Below are 18,916 nucleotides of genomic sequence, written 5' to 3' on the forward strand. Positions count from 1 at the left end.
GGCCTTAGCTAAACAATCACTGTCAACTATAAATGAAGCTCTAGGCTGCCTATACGGACACACATATCCAGTGATTACTTTAGTGTTATTCCCTGTAAATGCAGTGCTTGCTCTTTTGGTAGTTTCGGAAATCTCCTTTGCTTAAGAGAAAACATGGCTTCTTCCTTCCTAGTGTAAGCTACGCTGAGTCATAGCCTAGTGTAAGCATGGCTGAGTCAGCCATGCCTTGTCTGAGTGTTTTTACCGTGTAGCATTTGAGTTTTAGTCTTCAGTGCCTGAAGTACTGCACGTTCATTTTCAGGAATTAGTTTATACTACAATTGCCATAAGGTCTGAAAAATCCCTGAGACAAAAGACTTGTTTCTTCAGATGCTAATGAATAAGTTTACTAAATCTGTCCCTGGTAAGAAGTCAACCACAAATATCTCTATTGGAATCATTCCACAGCCAGGAAAAAAATAGAGGAATATACAGAATTTATTTATAACAGTCAAAAATTTATGCATTTATACCTTTGTTATAACTAGGATTTCTTACTATATACAAAAAAAGATTGTGTAGGTTGAATATTCACAGCCAGGGTAGCACAATACCACACTGAGTTATAAATACATCCTCAAAAGAACCTGCTTGGAATATCTCAGTGACATTAAGGCTGCCCCTGTCAGAGCAGCTTATCCTAGTTGTAATACTGTAATACTTAAGTTTGGTTAATTAAGCTGACAGAATATTTCATGTGCCTGTAGTATATGATCTGGTCATTAGTGTTGATTGCACTGCCAGATTAGAGATGTACTTGACTGGTATGCTTGGTAGCCTTTAGTAAGTATTTTTAATTGGCTGATGTGTAGACTTAATTCCTCACTCCAATGGATTTTCAATTATCAGTTTATTGTTCAGTGATTAAAAAAAACAAAACACTAGCCTTAATTTTAACATTTTGGACAATTAAATTATTCATTTAGCTTTTAAAATATGGCGATACAGTGCAGGGTCTGTTAGGAGAGGCTCATGGAGTGAGGGCTAGAGTAGGCTACCTTTAAAAAGTGCAACTGATGGCTTTCGAAGAGCCCATGCTACATATTCTGGACAGTACCTGAGATTTCCCATTAATTTGGGAAGGTTTATGGCTAGGCCTGCCCTCAGGCTATATTAATACATAAACCAACATCCTGAAGCCAGAAAGGAGAGTAGTGTAAACCATCCATATACAGAGACTTTTCTTTATAATTTGGTAGATTTCTTTTCTAGCATTTCTCTATTTACTAAGATATCCTGTTAGTACATAGAGAGGCACATGCCTACAGATGCCGCAAGTAATTGTTGCTGTAAAAGAGACACTTTGACCCTTGAACTGCCCTTCAAGTAAGTAGTCAGAGAGTGTATTTCCCTCTGTTACAGTACTGCAGTCCAGCCTAGCTCAGTAGAATAGCAGCAGATCTATTTTGTTACATAACAAAGAAAAAAAAGTTTGTTTTATTATGGTACTTGTCCGATGCTCCCTAGTCACATTTTACACGTGACAGGACAATAGTACTGATCTTCTATTGATAAATAAAGCACACTATGAAAATCTATCTGTAGCTGGAATGAAAAGACAACTGGAAGTGTAATAGCAATATTGTTTATAGAAACATCACGAGTTCTCATGCAAATGTTACAGTTTCTGCTACAAGCATCAGGCCTGAGGGCTGTTTGCAGGCATATGTTTTATTAGCTGTAACAATAGAAAGAAAATAGGCATATTATCGTTCTGTCATTACTGGTCTTAGAAGGCTTTCTCTGAACTGTTTCGACTGCTCAGAAGGCTTATGAGCATCCTGATGTTTGCACATGTGCCTCAGTACCAACCATTTTAGACAAACGTAAATGTACAGAAAAAGCACCTTCAATAGGTTCTACTTAAGGACACATAATTTAAAACATAACAGTGAATCATGGTGGAAATTCTGTTGTGCTTACAGAGTACAGCAAACACTATCCTGACATTTTAAACTTACATTTTATTTTAATTAGTTTTAGATTGCCCCTTGATCATGAACAACTTAGTGCTTATGTAAAAAACAAAAAATAAAGGAAAATCAATTTAAACAAAGAGCCAGCTTTTGAATCTATTAGTTCTCTTGGTCGTCTCAATGTTACATAACATTTCCTGCTGCAGCTGTTCAGTATCTTTTCGAGTTAGTTTACGATGTGTAACAGGCCATCTAGATTGTCATCCTCCTGATAAAAGCAAGGGCTTGGTGGATAGTAATGTTTTATTTTCCCCTTCTACACTGCACTCAGAGAAAGAGAGCAGGACCTGTACTAATGAAAGGGATGAAAGTATCTCTGGCAAGACTGTAGTAGTAGTTAGTGAGCCATTAGAGCTGCACTTGCCAGCATCTGTCTGAATTGCTAGGTGGCTGTGGTCAGTCCATGTGGTAAAATAGAATATTAATGATTCTTGCATTACAAGTTAATTATAAAAATAAAAAAATATAAAAGATCTTTCATAGAGCAGTACAGAAACATACCGTGTAAAAAGATGACAAAATATAAGGGTAAAACTTACTGTCTTTCCAGACTCTACAAAAGAAACAATTCTGTACCACTTCTCTCAATACCTATTTGACATTACATAATACAGAAACAGTGCAGAGGGGAGTTACCTGTGAAGTGTTGCTATGTTAGCAAAACAAAATGCTATCTGGTGAGTCTCACTGATGGGAAAGAGGTAAAACTTTGCAGTACCACAGCATCAAGTGTCTCCTGGCCACCCCTCTGGACAGGCACGAGGTATTAGTGTTCTTGGTCACACTGAAACATCATCTCCAGTCTTCAAAGGTAGGTGTTAAAAATCTGCTGTCATTTAGCATTTCATCTTGGCTTAACATTGTCTGAAAAAAAAAATGCAGCAAGATGTGAACGAGTAAATAAATATATTCAGTTAGAGGCCTATAGTTAGTTAAAGAAATCCAGCTGTAATAAGATCAGATGCCCAACAGAGGGGGTTAGAGCCACATCGAATTAAAAGGAATCTCTGGAACACTGCTTTAAATAGTGATACTGTTATTTGATTGAGGAAATATTCACAAAAATTTTGTGTAGCATTATTCCTTATATCCTTCAGTCACTTCTTTATAGCAGCTGATTTTTTAAAATAGAGTCAGGAATATATAGTGATTTTGTTCCCCCCCTCAAGGATTTTTAGCTCTTCTAAATCTTCAAATCTTACCTCTTCACAAGATTTTGAGATGAATATCTGTTATTGGGTCAAAGAGATAGCATAATTCATAAGAACTTAAAATAGGCTTAAATGAAACTTAATTTCTAGTATGATTTAAAAGTGATTGTTTTTTTTTTTTGGACTGCAAATGCGCAACTAGGCTATAAAGATTTGCATAACAAGAATAGCAACCCACTTACTCTTCACCACCACCAGCAATGACCAACTTGCACTGAATTCTAGCAGAATACATTTGTGACTTTAAAACGAGTAAAATTGGTACATACCGTAAGATTGCTTATGCCTTGAGAAAAAGCCCCTATTTGCTTTACTGTTCCTTCTGAATGTTCCATCTGTAAAAGTATTCAGCAACTGGTTCAAATCAGACAGTATGTGCAATTTTATTCACTCTACCTGCATCTTTGGGAGGTCTCTCTGCCTTGACAAATGAAGCTGCAGTATTTTTAGAAGTTGTGATTTCTGCACTTTGGAAAGTTACACATTAACAAAAATGTCTCCATGCTAAGAAGTACATGAAAATGCATTAGTGATAGAAGGATTGAATCCTGATGAAGAAAGACTGATTCTGTGAAACTTTAGCTGTAATTCACAAAGAAAAGAAAAAGCTTAACTGGTATTAGCAGTGAAGAGCAATATTTTCCAGAAGGTAAAACACACAAAATAATTCTGGTAATATACCTCCATAGGCAAGCAATAACTGTCCTTCATAATACATCCCTACCTATTCTTACCCAAAAAAGGTTATCCGTTCTAGGGCATTAAGGTTTCACTGTGTGACCACATACTCAGAAGTCAGGCTTAAGTAGAAGACCACTTCCCCAGTGAAAAATCCAGTATTTCTGTAATGCTTGAACAGCCACATGTTGTAAGCTGTTGGCTCAAAGTTAATGCATTCCCTTTCAACTCTTAACCACATAACTGGACATCCACACTAAATTACAGTTTGTATATTCAATTCTGTCAGGGCTTTACTATTGTCCCCACTTAAGAAGAGCACTTTATTTTTACTAACGTGCACACAAAAAAAAGACAATGGTTAGATAATGAACACAAATGAGATGTTAGATGCAGCAAACCATGCAAATGACAGAATGACTTTCATAGTTAGTCTTATCAATTTTGTGACCATTCTCTCAATAGGATTAAAATGTTTCACTGAAGGTCACTGGAGATAGGACAGTTAGCCCAGTTGCATCTGTCTGGATCTTGTGTTAACAAAGTTCACACAAGCCTCCGTTAGCTCCATTTTTCAGGGCTTACATCCTTTTACACAAAAGCAAAGTTGAAGAGAGTTCAATTTGTTTTAGTCTTCATCATTTGTATGATGTCTAGACATGGTTTCATTTAGCAGTTCACTACTAAATAACAAAATTGAATTACTTAAGTATTGGTTTATTAATAATCTTGCTCATTATTGAGGCACTGTTTTCATGTATACCTGTTTAAGCATAACTACTTCCCACTGTACATAATGAAAGAATTCAGTTGGATGCTTTGATTAATCTGTTAAAAATATACAACCCAGTTGTACTTTTAATATATAACTTGATAGTTCTGTACAAATTAGTCCAAATTTATTACATTAAAAACCACCCATATAAAGATAAAGAAAAAAGTTGTGTTCCATACTCAGATTATGAAAGCTAGACGTACAAAAGTCTCGTGTTTACTGCAGCCTCCACTTTAACTGTCAAGATACATTGACCTTCATAGTGTAAAGGTGTTACATTCCTGAAAAAGGGCTTTAAGATGGATGAGTTTATCATTATGTTGATTAAAAAAACAACAACAAACCTTAACATTCTTAGTATAAACTCTTTCAAGTGTCCATAGCCAATACTTTCTCAATGAGTTCATGCGGATGTAGCAAATACTGTTATATGCTAATGTTTCATTTTTTGCAAGCTTTGGAATGCAAGGAGAGGGTGAGATGAGAATGGCATCAGTCTGTTTGTCCCACCTGATCCAGCTCCCTATCAGTGAATGGACTAAGTCCTTTGTATCCACTATAGTTCTTCTGAGTACCATTTGTAGCACCTGGATTTGTATCCATTGGACAAATGTAGTCTGTTGATTCATCAAATTTCTTTTTTCTTAAGTTTCCAAAATGTGAAAATCCAAGTTTCTTTGGCTAAAAGAAATAGAAAACAAGTTTTAAATTAGAAGAATATTTAAAGGACAACCTTATTTAAAATCCTTTCCTTTTTATTTACTAGTGTGCCTTAGTCCTTCAAGTATGTAAGATTCTAAACTAAATAAATTTAATTGTTTCCAAATTGGGAGTTACCAGTTCATTTTAAATACAGTTAGATAACATAAATTGATTTAAACAGTTAGCAAAAAATGAAATGCCTTGGTATCTAGAGCTAAGGAAAAACGTAACACCACTTCTAGAACTGACCTCTCCCCACCCCATATATGCCCCTTATTTTCTTTATAAGAAAGGACAGAGTAAGGCTCTATAGATTAGAGATTCTGTAATATCTTGTTTTTAAAAGCAGTATGTATGTACCCGAACTTTGGCAGTGGTGGTCAGAGGTGTGTATGCTGTTGACTCTGTTATATCTCTCTTTTCTTGCTGTGCCTCTGGTCCAATTAATACATTAAAATTGGTTGTTAGGTGGCGTCGCAGTAGGGTCTTTTGAGGTGGAATATTCAGCAGCATTGCCAGTGTGTCACCATTGAAGCGAGGTTCGAGAATCTATTAAAAAGATAGCAAATATTTAACCATATAAAATCAATAGTAAACCATTACAGTGCTTATTAGAGGGATTTCTTCATTCTAGCTATCTACATTAGACATTTTACAGCTCCATAGTGATACGACATTTGCTAGGTTTGAATAGGAAATACATGAAAATAGGCAGTAAGAAATACAGTTTGATCAGACAAACACCTAATTATATTTATTACCAATCTTTAAAGTTGCTTGGATTGAACAAAGTTGTTTTGGATATCTTCTGCTATACTTTTACTACGGTATTACTCTGAAAATATGAACTTAATCTTAGCACATTTTTTCTATTTCATTTTTGCAAAAATTCTATGGTACTAGAATAACAGTATTTCAGAACTCTTGTCTTTACTAAGCTACAACTAGTTCATGTTTTGAATCAAAAAAAAAATCCCATTCCTGATTGTAGGCAACACTGATGTGAGTTCAGAACAATTACTTCCTGTGTCACGGTGTTGGCTCAGAATTCTATTAAAATCTTCCCAAGAAAACACTCAAGGATTCTTTAACAAGTAATTTTCTCACAGAATAGTTTTTTTTGGTTGTTTTTTTGTAATGTACTACTGTTCAATGCATGCACAGCTCAGCTTTGATTATAAAAAAAAAAGTGTCTTAGTTCCTTTTTTATTTTAGTTTTCCTCTGTATAATTAAGGTGTATGGATCAGATGCAGAGGCTTTTTTAGAAGGCCTGACCGTGCTGTCAATTTGCAAATTTGCAAATGTATGTTTCTTCCTGCTTGACAAACACTAGATACCAGATACAAGATGTTTTGCATCAGTCTGTCAATTCTTAGTAGACATGTAGTAACATGTTAAAAAGAATTCTTACAATGAGGCCACCGTGCACTCCGCTTCCTCGAAGGTTTGGCGCATATTCTGCCAGATCAACTGATCTGAGCCATTCCATCACTCTGTGATTGGACCACTGCACTACTTCAGAAGGTGAAACGTTATTCTGTTAAGGTAACCAGAAAAGACGGATGATGACAATATTGCCTGTTCTGTCACCACATGCTCACAAAACGTATCTTTAGACTGAAAACATCATTCCTCCTTTTCAACCAAGGAGAGTACTCCCCAATTCTTAGATACTGATTCTGTTCAAGGCATCTCTCAGACACCTTCTGGATCAGGTGGTAGCCATAGTCTAGTACAGATGAAACCCATCTACTGCATCAAGTTCTAAAATAATAGAGACAGATGCTGGGTGTTAAAAAAAAAAAAAAAAAAAAAGGATCATTTTGAGAACAGCATTATTGTCAAGGCTTTGATACTATGACTAGGAATAAGCTATGCTGATCAGGTAAGGCAAGAACCCATACAGTCTTAAAATTAAGTTAGGAAGTTAGGACGACAACAAAGGTAGTATTCCAAATTGTTCTTTCAAAAGTTGAAATAACTTAAAACTGAGCAAATGATTTCTAAAGGAAGATGCATGAGATTGAACTAATAAATGTTTCAAGCACTTAAGGACTTTGTAGGTTCTTATTATCAGTGAGTACATGTTATATTCCAGAGCAGGAATGCACGCAACTATTGCTTTAGAGGCAATTCCCTAGTAGTTGGGACTGAGGTGCTATTATTCATGGGGGGTAATAATGGGGTAATAAGTGCTTGTTTAAATTAAATTACTTAAACATTCTTTTACCTCCTCAACTGGTCTTCTGCGTAGACAGTGGGGGTTAAAACTGTTGACATGCAGCACATGAATGGCACACTTAATACTCAGATGATGCAGCTGACTGGTGACTTTCAGAAAGAGAAGATCATTCTGTAAAAGGGAGAGCCTTTTAAGTGGCACAGAGTACATACTAAGACAGGTACTTTCCCCAAGAAGTAAGATATCAAGCTTGATATATTTTAATATTGTACCGTAATTAGATGGCTAAAACCTGAAGTTTATAGCTTATTAAGTCAAATCTAGGCTCAGGGATAGTTTTAAGATATCTGATTGTTTTTGATCTGGCTAAGATCCTGGTGTGGTAGGATCGCTGAAGCCAGCAGCACACATCTAGCATGGAATAGTACAGATCATACTTCTATAGCAAAGGCTCCTCAAGCAGTATTGACAAGGTTGTATTTTTGATAACAGCTAAATTAGGTGTTTTTTCATAGAACACCAAAACAAATATTTAATTATCCAAACCTGGGCAGGGAAGCTGTAAAAGTAAACACAGTGGCTATGTGTTTGCTGCTGATTTGGTGAGAGCTGTAGAAGTTACTGGATTTGCTGCTTATCTTTAATTTACCTAACATTGTTGCTAACTTGGTGAGGAGAACAAAACACTCCAGAAGCTGTATGTAAAACAGGTCATTTTACCTTCAATTTTGGTGCGTTTTATGATATTGAAAGAGAAGCTTGCAGAATTCAGCTGTAAAAGCCCATATTACTTATTTTATATACCTTAGGAATAGTAATTATGTACTAAACAACACCAAGGAGTTATTACTAGCACTATTTCTGGCTTGCAGAAGTTTTTAACTGCTCACGTTCTAAGAAAAATTCTGTAATGGTTTGCTCATTCTGAAGTTCAGAGTTAGGTTAAACTGAGGCAAAAGGATTTTAGCTTACCACAGTTAAATACTGCAACATTCTCCCATCAACTCTGGACTCATGAAACTGGTCTTTGTACTGAGGTAAACCAATGTCATCAAGCCAGCCTGCAGATACAAGAACAGTGGTGTACCCAAATCTGGGTCAGTGAGAATGAAGCCCTTCTAATCTGGGCAGGCTTCTTCTGAGGCTTTCAGGTAGCTCATTCCACTTATTTACCTTTCTAAAGGACAGCCTCATAGCAGAAGCCTAAAAGCAATTCCCACCATCCAGCTTTGCCTACAATACCCCTGCAATACTTTAAATACAAACCTTCTGTACTGTAAAACTTAGCTTTTGCTAGACTGAGACATACCATGCCTATGTACATTCGTTGTCCTTCAAGATGGATGGGCCTGCAATACCTGTTTGTTTAAGCAGTTATCAGATATCTTTTAAGAGCACTAAGTTTCAACAGGGCAAGATTTTTCATAGAATGAGGGTTTTTGTATTGTTCTTGACGTTCAAATATAGTTATATAGAATGAAGTTCCAATGGGAACTACCATTCAGATTGCAGAGTACTGAACTACTTTATGAAACACGGGTACCATGAAAGGCATCAGACTATTAAATGATATGTGCTTTATAAAGTATTCCACCCAGCGCTGTCTTCTAGTTGAGATTGTGTGGAGTATGTAGATCAGCAAGGAAACCCCACAGTCACCTACTTGTAGAACTACTCATTTTTTTTTCATTCCTGCTCAGCTGCATAAGAAAAAAAAAAAATACTTTCCAAACACTTCCACAATTCTTCAAACACTTACGTGTCACCCAGATATGATCGAGTTGTGCAGATTTCTCATCTTGTTTTGCATTTATTGATTTAATGGCCAAAACTAATTTCTTCCTGTGCAGTGGATGCTTTATTCCCATTTCCTGTAACAATAACCATTAAAAAAATAGTTTGCCTTGCTTCTGGCTTTTTTCATCTCATTAAACAGCTACTGAAACATTTCAAAAAGGTAGATTTGCCAATTGTTTGAAGGGGCCTGGTTGTGCAGAATCAACATTTATGGTTGCTTGAGAGAAACAATTACAGATACTACCTTTTCCATGTCCTGAGGTGTTGCAGTTAATAGTGTATGGCCTGAAGTCACCCACTGCCGTGCAAAAATGACGTACTGCCCTAGACCGAAGTCCTCAAGCCAGTTACAAACTCTCTCAGTGCTCCACTGAGCAAACGGAGCATTGTAGTCACTGAAAAGTAAAAGAACTCTTTGAAACTCTCACAGGAAAGAATATGGTTCTTATCAGAAAGATCACCACATATCAGAGGAAATACTACAGCCTAGGTCCTAATATTCTTTATCCTGTGCAATAATAAAGTTCAACAGCCATTCTCTCAGTATATGCTGTGGTACTAGTGTCCTCCTAATATGACTGCCTAGCTTCCTCTTATGAACAGTTGGAGCAGGGTAGGGGGATAAGGATTAAAGTTTCCCATTTGAAAATAAAGAAAAAGGTAATTCATTGCTGAATCCTCAGCACTGCAAATATTCCCACATGAGATGATGATGATGGTAAGTTTCCTTGTTCTTTAATAAAGGTGAAATTTTGGTGCTGCTACCTGCAGTTGAAGGAGTGCAGATAGGCAAGCTAATCAGGATACATTTTCTACCAGGGACATTCTTTCCAGCTGGGGAATTCCATGTGTAACGAAGTATGTTGGGCAATGTATTCCACAAGAGAAGTGTTTTGCTGTTCAGCGTATTTAACAACATCTTTTAATACACTGTGCAAGGAAAAGAAGAAATCATTACCTTTTCTGGCCTTTGGTTTCCTTTGATCTGGATAACCGAGGTCCAGCTGTTGCACGGAGACCGCCTCTTCGAAACTCTGCCAAACCCAGATCGTCTGCAGGGAAGTTACCAGACTGAGTTCTTCTTATTCTTTCAAAACAAGAGCACCAAAACAGTACTATTAGCGTCCAACAGAGAACATTTGTTTCATATGGAAACTATAATGACAAACTAGAAGCTGTATCAATCTTCCTGTAAACCACAAACATATGATTCAAGCAGCAGCCAAAGAAGTTCCAAGCAAACACTGTCTAGACTGAACTCTGACTGAAGAAAAAAGCTCTGCAAAACAGCCATGACCTTTCAACGCAAGCAGTAATCTACACTGGAGGTCAGACATCTAAACGTCTGCTGTCCTGAAGCAGATAAGATGAATGCAGTAAAACTCAGTCCCCCTGCTTTTTGTTTCTTCTGTTTTCTCTGACTTTTTTTTTTTTTAACTGAAGGCTCCTGTAATGAGCAACTGACTATCATTTAATTTTTTTCATAGCTAGTGAAACTGTTGGTATTTTAAATCATTAGCATTATAATAACACAGCAGAATACATTATTTCTTCCAACAGCGTGATGCTTTGTATATTACCATCCATTTTCCTCCACGCATGGGCACAGAGACACACCTGTACAATCACAGAACAGAGCTGCTTTTCCTCCTTTTCCTGAACTTTATTTTATTCTTGCTGTAGATACTGTAGCTTTTACTGAGAACTGAATTAATTCTGTTGAAATACTTTGATAGGAAACTAAAAAAAATTATCTTACTTTCCCCAGATTTTCTTGATCCCTTTTGGACTCTTTCTATTTTCTGGAGACAGTGGAGACTGTGGACCTGAATCCGTTCCAGAAGAAAGAGGTGAAAGGTCATCTGAGACTACTGTACCATCCACGTTCTCTGTTTCTCCTGGGTTAAGAACAGTAATAGTCACATTTTTTACTAATTGTTGACAAAGTGGTTATCTGGGAGACTAATACTTAAAAAAAAAAAAAAAAAAGGTAATAAATCAGTAAAGATAAAATAAAGTGTTCCTGTATAAAAAAATCTTGCTCAGAAGGTGAAAAAAATATTAGCTGTACATTTCATACAAAAAAAAAAAAAAGAGTAAAACAGTATTGTTGTTTCAATTTATTTAAAAACATTATTTTAATTAATTCAGGGTCTTCACTTGGGTCTGCTCTTGCCTTTCTATTGTTAATACCAAAACTCTTCCATCAAAACCAGTGGGAATTTTACTGTTTTCACTGAAGTAAGATCATGAATAAGTATTAAAAAAAAATAAAAAATAAATCCCATTTGAATGCCATAGAGCAAAAGCTCTTATTTCATACCAACACTGCACTTAAGAAATTCAATCTGGATTGCCCCCTTGGTATTAGTATTTTATAGAGGAGAGAAAGGGAGGGAAAAAGGAAAGGAAAAAATAAATAGCAAAATTCATGTTAAAGTTGCATTATGTTTGGATACAATACCTAGCACTGGTGCACTGACACTCCTGATGCGATCTTCAGTCATCCCAAGAGGCAGAAAGCCAGATGAAGAAGCAAAGAAGATATAAAACACCAGCAAAATAAAGTTATGGAAGAGCAAAGAAGTAAGCTAAGCATTAAAAGCAGAAACAAAAAGAAAAGAAGCAGTTATGCTTGACATGAAAGCGAATGCGCATTGGTGTGCACAAGCCCCAGGAATCCTGTACAGGTCATCTTAAATAGACTGGAACGATCATTTCTCTCTCTCTCTCTTTCAAGATATATTAAACATATGCTACAGAGCTCCATAAAGCCTGCAGCACTTCAGAAACGAAGCAGTCTCTAAAATTACATCCTCCATTACATGGAGGTATACTGAGTTCACTGCACTTGCAAGATACAAACTAACCTCCAGTAATTCAGTGTTCTTACTGATTCACTGCTTGTGTCTAGAAAAAGAACATTTTCCTTTAAAAGATCACACCTCTTTGGATAATCCTGCAGTTAAAACATAATAGCATGGCTTGTGGACTGCCTACACCTGTACAGACTATTAATGAAACTCCAATGTTGCTATTATAGAAAAACTCTTTAAAAAATAAATAAATAAACAACCCTTAAACAACCAACAACCTATTGTAATGTTTAAGCTACAGTACACTAGCAGCTTTTAAGACCATGAGGTCTTACAAAGAAAAAAAAAACAAACCACACACACAAAAAAACAATCCAGTAACAATAAAAAAACCACATCCAAAACCCATAACTTTTTCCTTAAAATGTGCACATTACTGCTGGTTATATCGTAAAGCGTCACACAATAAAATGCAGTAGGATGGGAACGGAAGAGGTTTTTTTGTTTAATACACAATTTAGTGTACGTTCTTTTAAAAAGATTTTGTCTAGTCTTGATGTGCTTGGCTGTGCATTTTTGTTTGTTGTTTTATAAGAAAACATCAGCAAACTCATGTGATCAATGGAAGACAGTCTGAAAAAAATACACTTATTCATACTACCAATATGTTTGGATCTCCAAAACTCCTAATTTCCAGTAACAGATTTGTTGGCTAAGAATGCTGTCTCCATAACCTCCAACAGTGTTACGACCTCATTACATATGCTATCACTGCAAATTAAATATCATCCAGTGCAACAAAAAAGAATGTTCCAACTTAAAGTCACCCTTCATTCTCCAGTGAGCTGATCTAGAATATTTTTGATATATTGTTAAAAAAGCAGAACTTTCCCTCAGTGAGCCACCTGAACATCGTATGTTATTGTAACACAACAGGTTATATAACATGGTATTTCCCCATTTTTAGTTTTCTTGTTTGCCTCTTACATAACCCCTACGCCGCCTCTCAGAGAGGCAGGGACACATACTCAGGCCCAGGATGCTGTTGTCCTCACTGTCGTTCATGCCACACGTGTCTGGTGAATTTGACGCGTTATATGTTCCTTGGTCTCCATTCTGTGAGGGTCGAGGAAGTTTTCCTGGCAATGTTTGGTATTTGCTGCCTTTCACAAGTGGCTTAGTCTGCATTTTTTTTTAAAGAGGAAAGAGAAAAAGGCAAATCACTCATTGCATTTACAATCTAGTACACAGTAGTCATTTATAAATTTAGAGAAAGTATTTTGAAGTTTGTCATGTTCCTTTTTACAGACATTTCAATTTAAATCTAATATTCAATATATCAATTTAAATCTAATAATCAGCTGCCATGATTTTCTAGCTAAGACCCAACCTTCTCTTCCCTCATCATCTCCTTCCCCTTCAGCTATACCATGTATTATATTAAACCATTATATATATATATATATATATATATATATTGAATATTACCTGGTTTGTCATGATTTTTTTCTAGCCATCTCCCTTTCCTCTGGGACCCTGGCACCATATATAATAATTCATGCCTTCCAAGGCCCACTTTTGACAGTGCCAGAAATGAATTTAGTCATTTCTTAGCCCATTCTTTGCCCTGCCAAATTTTTCCTTCATAATTCACCAAAGTGTCTATGTTTTTGCCTAACAGTTGTATCTCAATGAACTTTAAGCCAAAAGTATTTGTATAACTCAAATTTGGCCACTCATATTTGCTCACCACCATTAATCACATTCAAAGAATCAAAAATGAAGTTAGGCTACAGAAATGTAACTTCTGTAAGAATTAAGACCTCTCTGGATAACTAAGATTACAAATGCTAGGTTGAAAAAACAAGTTAAACGCAAACTGCAAAACGTACAGTAAATACCAATTCTATTGTACCTAAGCACAATGTATAACTTGGATGCATGCTGGTTAAAAAGCATGGACTGACCTGTATTTTAGAGCTGACATATTCTATACAATTTCTGTCCACATCAGACTAAAATAGCCTAAAGTATGCTTGCCTTTAGCTATGGTACATATACACAGTGTCAGTGGCATCAGCGAGATTACTTACATTGGGAGGACCTTCCTCAAGCAACAGAGGTCACAAGAGGTGGTCCTCAAAGCCAGCATGCAGTATATTGTATTGAAAGGGGACTACTATGTAGGCTATGCTTAAAATAGAGAATCCCTACATCTTCAGTGCATTCAATTTTACAGTTACCAACTAATTTGGAATCCTGCTCCTTGTACAAAGGTAGTTTAGAACTTGCATACAGATCTGACAGTTTGGGGCCTAACGATTCTCTGCAGCCAAAGTATACATTTCACAGATGCACTTTGCTACAGTTTTGGAAAGTTCGCACTGAGACTTCATCAATACTGACTCCAGATGAAAAGATGAAGGAGCCATGACTGGACAAAAAAATATATATATCACAACTGTCAAAATTACAAGAATGGAGAGGCTTTTCCGGAAAAGCAGTGAACCTGTAACTCCTACTGACATTGTGGGAGTGGTGCACATTCAATGTGTATTTTGAAGTAAGCTCATACTGACAGATGACAGTATCAGAAAGGAAGTAAGGTAGGAAAACAATGTGCTGGAAATACGCAAAATGTATTTAGTGCACAGAAACATACAGTATTCTCCTAATTAGTAACCCCATTTAAACAAAATTGTTTTGAAATACTTAGATCAAACTTTGTCTGTGACAGGATGATACATGAAATATTTAATTAGATAACTACTGGTTTATTCCATTTTTATTTCAAGGCCAAGAGGGATCTTTGTGATTCTATAATCATGGACCAGATTCCTGAATTTAGGTACTGGGTGTCCTACCCCTGCTTCTGTTTTGGCAGCACTAGCCCCGCTAGCACCTAACGTTACATGAGTAGAGAAACTATTTATTACTTTAATCAAATATCAGCACTGTATTTTCTGAAACTGACTTCTAACATTACACACCCAAACAGCTTGTTGATAAAAAAAAAAAAAAAAAAAATCCTTACCCCTACACTTGTTCCCAAAGTTTGTCAAGTACCTGAACTTTGCAAACATTTTAAAAGGGAAGATAAATACAAAACGAAAACACAGCCATACCATCACAGCACATCACAGCAGATAAATGTTAGAAGATTTTACAGTTAATATACCTCTTGTTCTACAACAGGCTGTGCTGGTTTTCCGTCTACATACTATGGAGTTGCAGGGAGAATAATTTCAAAGTTTTATGGAAAAAAGCAACAGACAAATGTTAGTATTAACGTACATACATCAATTATAGTGTGATTACTATAGTGATGCTACTTAATGCATTGACAACATATTACAAGGTCTGTTATCTCTTCATTTGAATAAAGTATTTAACCTTTAAATGCGTTTGTTCAAACCACTTCACTAAATTTGTGCCCAGTTTAGGTTCTGTTGTGATCAAAGGCATTTTGCTATTTTTAGGCTTCTGGGTGGTCCCTTGGCAGCCACATGACACTTAAAACGGTATGAAAATGTCTGACATTAAAAGAGAACATATGCAGTACTGTATGGATCTGCCTGAAACCATGAAGAAGAGCTGTGAAAAATATCAGCATGGCTAGCACCAGTATGTTTTATTTCATTTTTATTATTGCTTGATGTAATTGGAATTTCAGTTTTGTGCAAAGAACAACTCCAGCAGCACAGGTTCCACTGGACTCAGTGATAAGGAGCAAAGTCTTGTGCTGTGTCAGCAAAACAAGTTTTCTGGGGCTTAGTTTTGGTTAAGTTGTGACTAATTCTTGTTTAGCACTTGTAAATATAGGGAGGTCAGGTCTCATTTATTTCACTAAGAAATCTCATGCCTGAATTAGGGCATACAATTAAAATGGCTTACTGAACTGGGATCTCACTGACTGAAGTTCTGTCACGTTCTTCATTTTTCTATATGGACTCTGATTTGGTAGATACAGCAGATTTGCAGCCTAAATGTGTAGGTAGAGCCTTATCGTATCATAGAGACAAATCAATTTTTTAAGATTAAGACAAGAAAATAATTTAAAAGTTATGAAAAGAAAACAGACCTTCATAAATTACACACAGAATGAAATGTTAGCTGTCAAATGATCTGTCATGTGTGTTACCACAATCAAGTAAATGCCACATAAATTTCAAACATTTTATTTGGTCACGTAATCTAGTATTAAGCCTAGTTTTGGCATAGAAAGTGTCAGTAATAGTCCTATAAGTTACAAGTACACATGCAGAAAAAAACTTCAGCGTACATAATGACAAATAAAACCTCTGGACCATAGCATAATGAGACTTGGTAAATTGGAAAGTCTTTATTCTGGAATGGAACGAAGCCTTGGAATTAACAACAGTGCTCCTGCTGTTTAAATAAGGCAGCATCACTACCATCTTCAAGAGTGCCATTTATATCAGAAGTCAAAGTTAGGGAGTGACAATCATATTTACGTGCAAACACTCAAAGGAATCCTACGTGAAAATGCATGCCCAGTCCCAATACTTTCAGGTATGTTGTCTTAATATTTTAGCAGATTGGAAATCAAAAATATTTTTAAAACACTTATCTATAAACAAAATTATACTGCAGTTCAACAAAATGGCTTCTCATTATTTGCTGTACTTCTCTTAAATATTTTTTTTCTTGTAGTTGAAAAGCTGAATTTGAGGATGTGTCAAATCATTTGTTTATTCTAAGATTAGCACTGGGGCCAAAAGATGAACCTGAACTATTATATCATTAGGGCTTTTTTTTCCACATACATTAGTGGTGGTTAGGTTTACTATACATGAAACAAACAGTATTTATACTTGACCTTTATCTTTTATTCTAGATATTTAACACCAGAAATTTTGAGTACAAATAAACCAACCTTTTCCAGGGATTCACTCTGCAAATCTTCTAAACTACTTGATTTTTTTTTCTGTGGAACCCTTAAAATAATAATAGGCAAAAAAGGCAACAGTAAATGCAACATAATATGCTTGTGTATGTCACAACGGTATCATATGACAGCTATCATATATCACATAGTATGTTCAAATAACAGGTAATTCAGAACTAGGAGATTTTTTTTTTTTTTTTTAGCTTAAAATTCAAAGTCCTGGGTTAAAACATAGTACTGATGTAGATGAAGTCAGAAACAGGAACGTGGCCATGCTGATCAACAAAGAAAGGCAATGAGGTCCAATATCCAGTTTTAAACCTTATATATATAAATGACTTTTTTAGATACTCTTAACAAGCAAAAGTAGACTTCAGTAACTCTCTGCAAACACTGTGCAATATTAAGGGCTTTTTAAAAGATTTTAAAAATGGAAGGAGAAAGGCAGAATTATCAAAAAACATCTGGCTATATGTTGTATATTTCAGTTACTGTTACCATTTCTTACCTATTTAGGATTTCCAAAGTTTCTTCTTGTGGAGAGGTTAGATTAGTTGAAGATACTGGAATGGTTCCACTTCAAATCAGAATAAAATATATTAAGTACTATAATACATATATCTTCTGATATATAAAATTACTAATTCATTCTTGTAGTCTAAACGCCATACAACTACGCATTATAAATTTACATGGCAAACACTTCTTTCACAGCTTTGCAAGAACTTTTGGGTAGTTAAGAACAGGCAAGACTAGATACCAACACTTAAATAATGTAGACTTAGGACAATCCCAACAAAAAGTGAGAAACACAAGTCTTGCCTGATTTCTGTAGCTTTGTGTGGCACTGGAGATAACATAGCTGGTGGCAATTCTCCTGAAGAGGCCTATGTAAAATAGAAGTTTCAAGCCTGTAACACTAGTGTCTGAATCTGAATCTGTAGTGCCCATAGCAATAGGCACAAAAATTCAGCCAGGGCAAAAACCCTTGTCTACATTATCTTTTCTACTACAGAGAAACCAAGACAAACAATTCATATTTACAGCAGAATGTGCTTCTAAAACATCTTTACTACATACCTCTGATTTAAATAGATCTCCTTGAGGATTGTTCAAAAGATTCCATTTCCTTAAAGTTGCCTCAAGTTCCTCTTCATTGCCACCAGAGACAATTCTGTCTGACGAGCCTGCAAGCATTAAAGATTAGAAGTAGAAAGGGAGAGAAACAAGTCAAAAAATAACATTTAGGACCATATGCAGGCAATCTAAATACTTCAGTCTCTATATTCCACTTCAGTCTTCATCTGATGCATCTATTTTGGCAGCCTTTCCCACTCCCCAGCCCTCCTTAGGGCTCTGACTTATAAGTGAGCTGATTTATATTTGACGACAAATTTAGTCATCTGCTGTGCTCTGTTCTGAGTAGCTGAGCTGCTTATGAGACAGCTTCTGAACCACTCTAATTCACAATTTGGTGTTGTAAGGGAAGTTCAAGTTGGTACCATTTTCCTTCTCACAGTTTATCACTTTATAGGATGTATGTTAGACATTGAAGGTATCATAATGCAGTGCCCCATGCTCAGTTTGAGGATGAACATGTAAACATACTCCATGGTTTTCTGGATATCCCAGACTGAAATAAATACTGAAATATTCCAAATTCACTATTGAAGAAGATTTTTATTGTTGAATTGTCAAAGCTGAAATACTAAATCAGGGTCTGAATATTTAGTGCTCAGCAAACTTCCAGAGTATTTTGGATGAGAAATTTTCTGGAGATCTCTCATGCACGGGATTACATACAGGACGTGGAAGAGCAGATATGCCATG

The 18,916-nt window shown here is 35.9% G+C and overlaps 2 protein-coding genes across 6 annotated transcripts in view; one reads left to right on the top strand and one right to left on the bottom strand.

The window, feature by feature from the left end:
• LOC118249820 (NADH-cytochrome b5 reductase 2) overlaps positions 1 to 18,916 on the top strand; it is a 30,215-nt gene that overhangs the window by 9,492 nt on the left and 1,807 nt on the right. Inside the window, exon 10 of one of the 3 annotated variants that reach the window (XM_035550197.2) lies at positions 10,181 to 12,449. The exons of 1 other annotated variant lie outside the window; for it this stretch is intronic. The gene's annotated coding sequence lies outside the window, so the exon portion shown is untranslated. Of the gene's footprint in view, positions 1 to 10,180; positions 12,450 to 18,916 lie in introns of those variants that run through there. One more of the 3 variants, XM_035550196.2, reaches the window with a different exon arrangement.
• PPFIBP2 (PPFIA binding protein 2) overlaps positions 2,808 to 18,916 on the bottom strand; it is a 104,573-nt gene continuing 88,464 nt past the window's right edge. For 2 of the 3 annotated variants that reach the window (XM_050711008.1, XM_050711009.1), the window contains 15 exons: positions 18,167 to 18,273; positions 17,909 to 17,973; positions 17,595 to 17,663; positions 17,075 to 17,135; positions 15,356 to 15,397; positions 13,206 to 13,359; positions 11,121 to 11,259; positions 10,320 to 10,448; positions 9,606 to 9,756; positions 9,324 to 9,435; positions 8,537 to 8,625; positions 7,613 to 7,735; positions 6,794 to 6,919; positions 5,742 to 5,930; positions 3,575 to 5,360 (listed from right to left, as the gene is read on the bottom strand). In XM_050711008.1, coding sequence (XP_050566965.1) covers positions 5,172 to 5,360; positions 5,742 to 5,930; positions 6,794 to 6,919; positions 7,613 to 7,735; positions 8,537 to 8,625; positions 9,324 to 9,435; positions 9,606 to 9,756; positions 10,320 to 10,448; positions 11,121 to 11,259; positions 13,206 to 13,359; positions 15,356 to 15,397; positions 17,075 to 17,135; positions 17,595 to 17,663; positions 17,909 to 17,973; positions 18,167 to 18,273 — 1,745 coding nt within the window. In that variant the 3' untranslated portion in view covers positions 3,575 to 5,171. The other variant, XM_050711007.1, reaches the window with a different exon arrangement.

This window comes from Cygnus atratus, chromosome 5 (genome assembly GCF_013377495.2).
Source record: "Cygnus atratus isolate AKBS03 ecotype Queensland, Australia chromosome 5, CAtr_DNAZoo_HiC_assembly, whole genome shotgun sequence".
Lineage (NCBI taxonomy): Eukaryota > Metazoa > Chordata > Aves > Anseriformes > Anatidae > Cygnus > Cygnus atratus.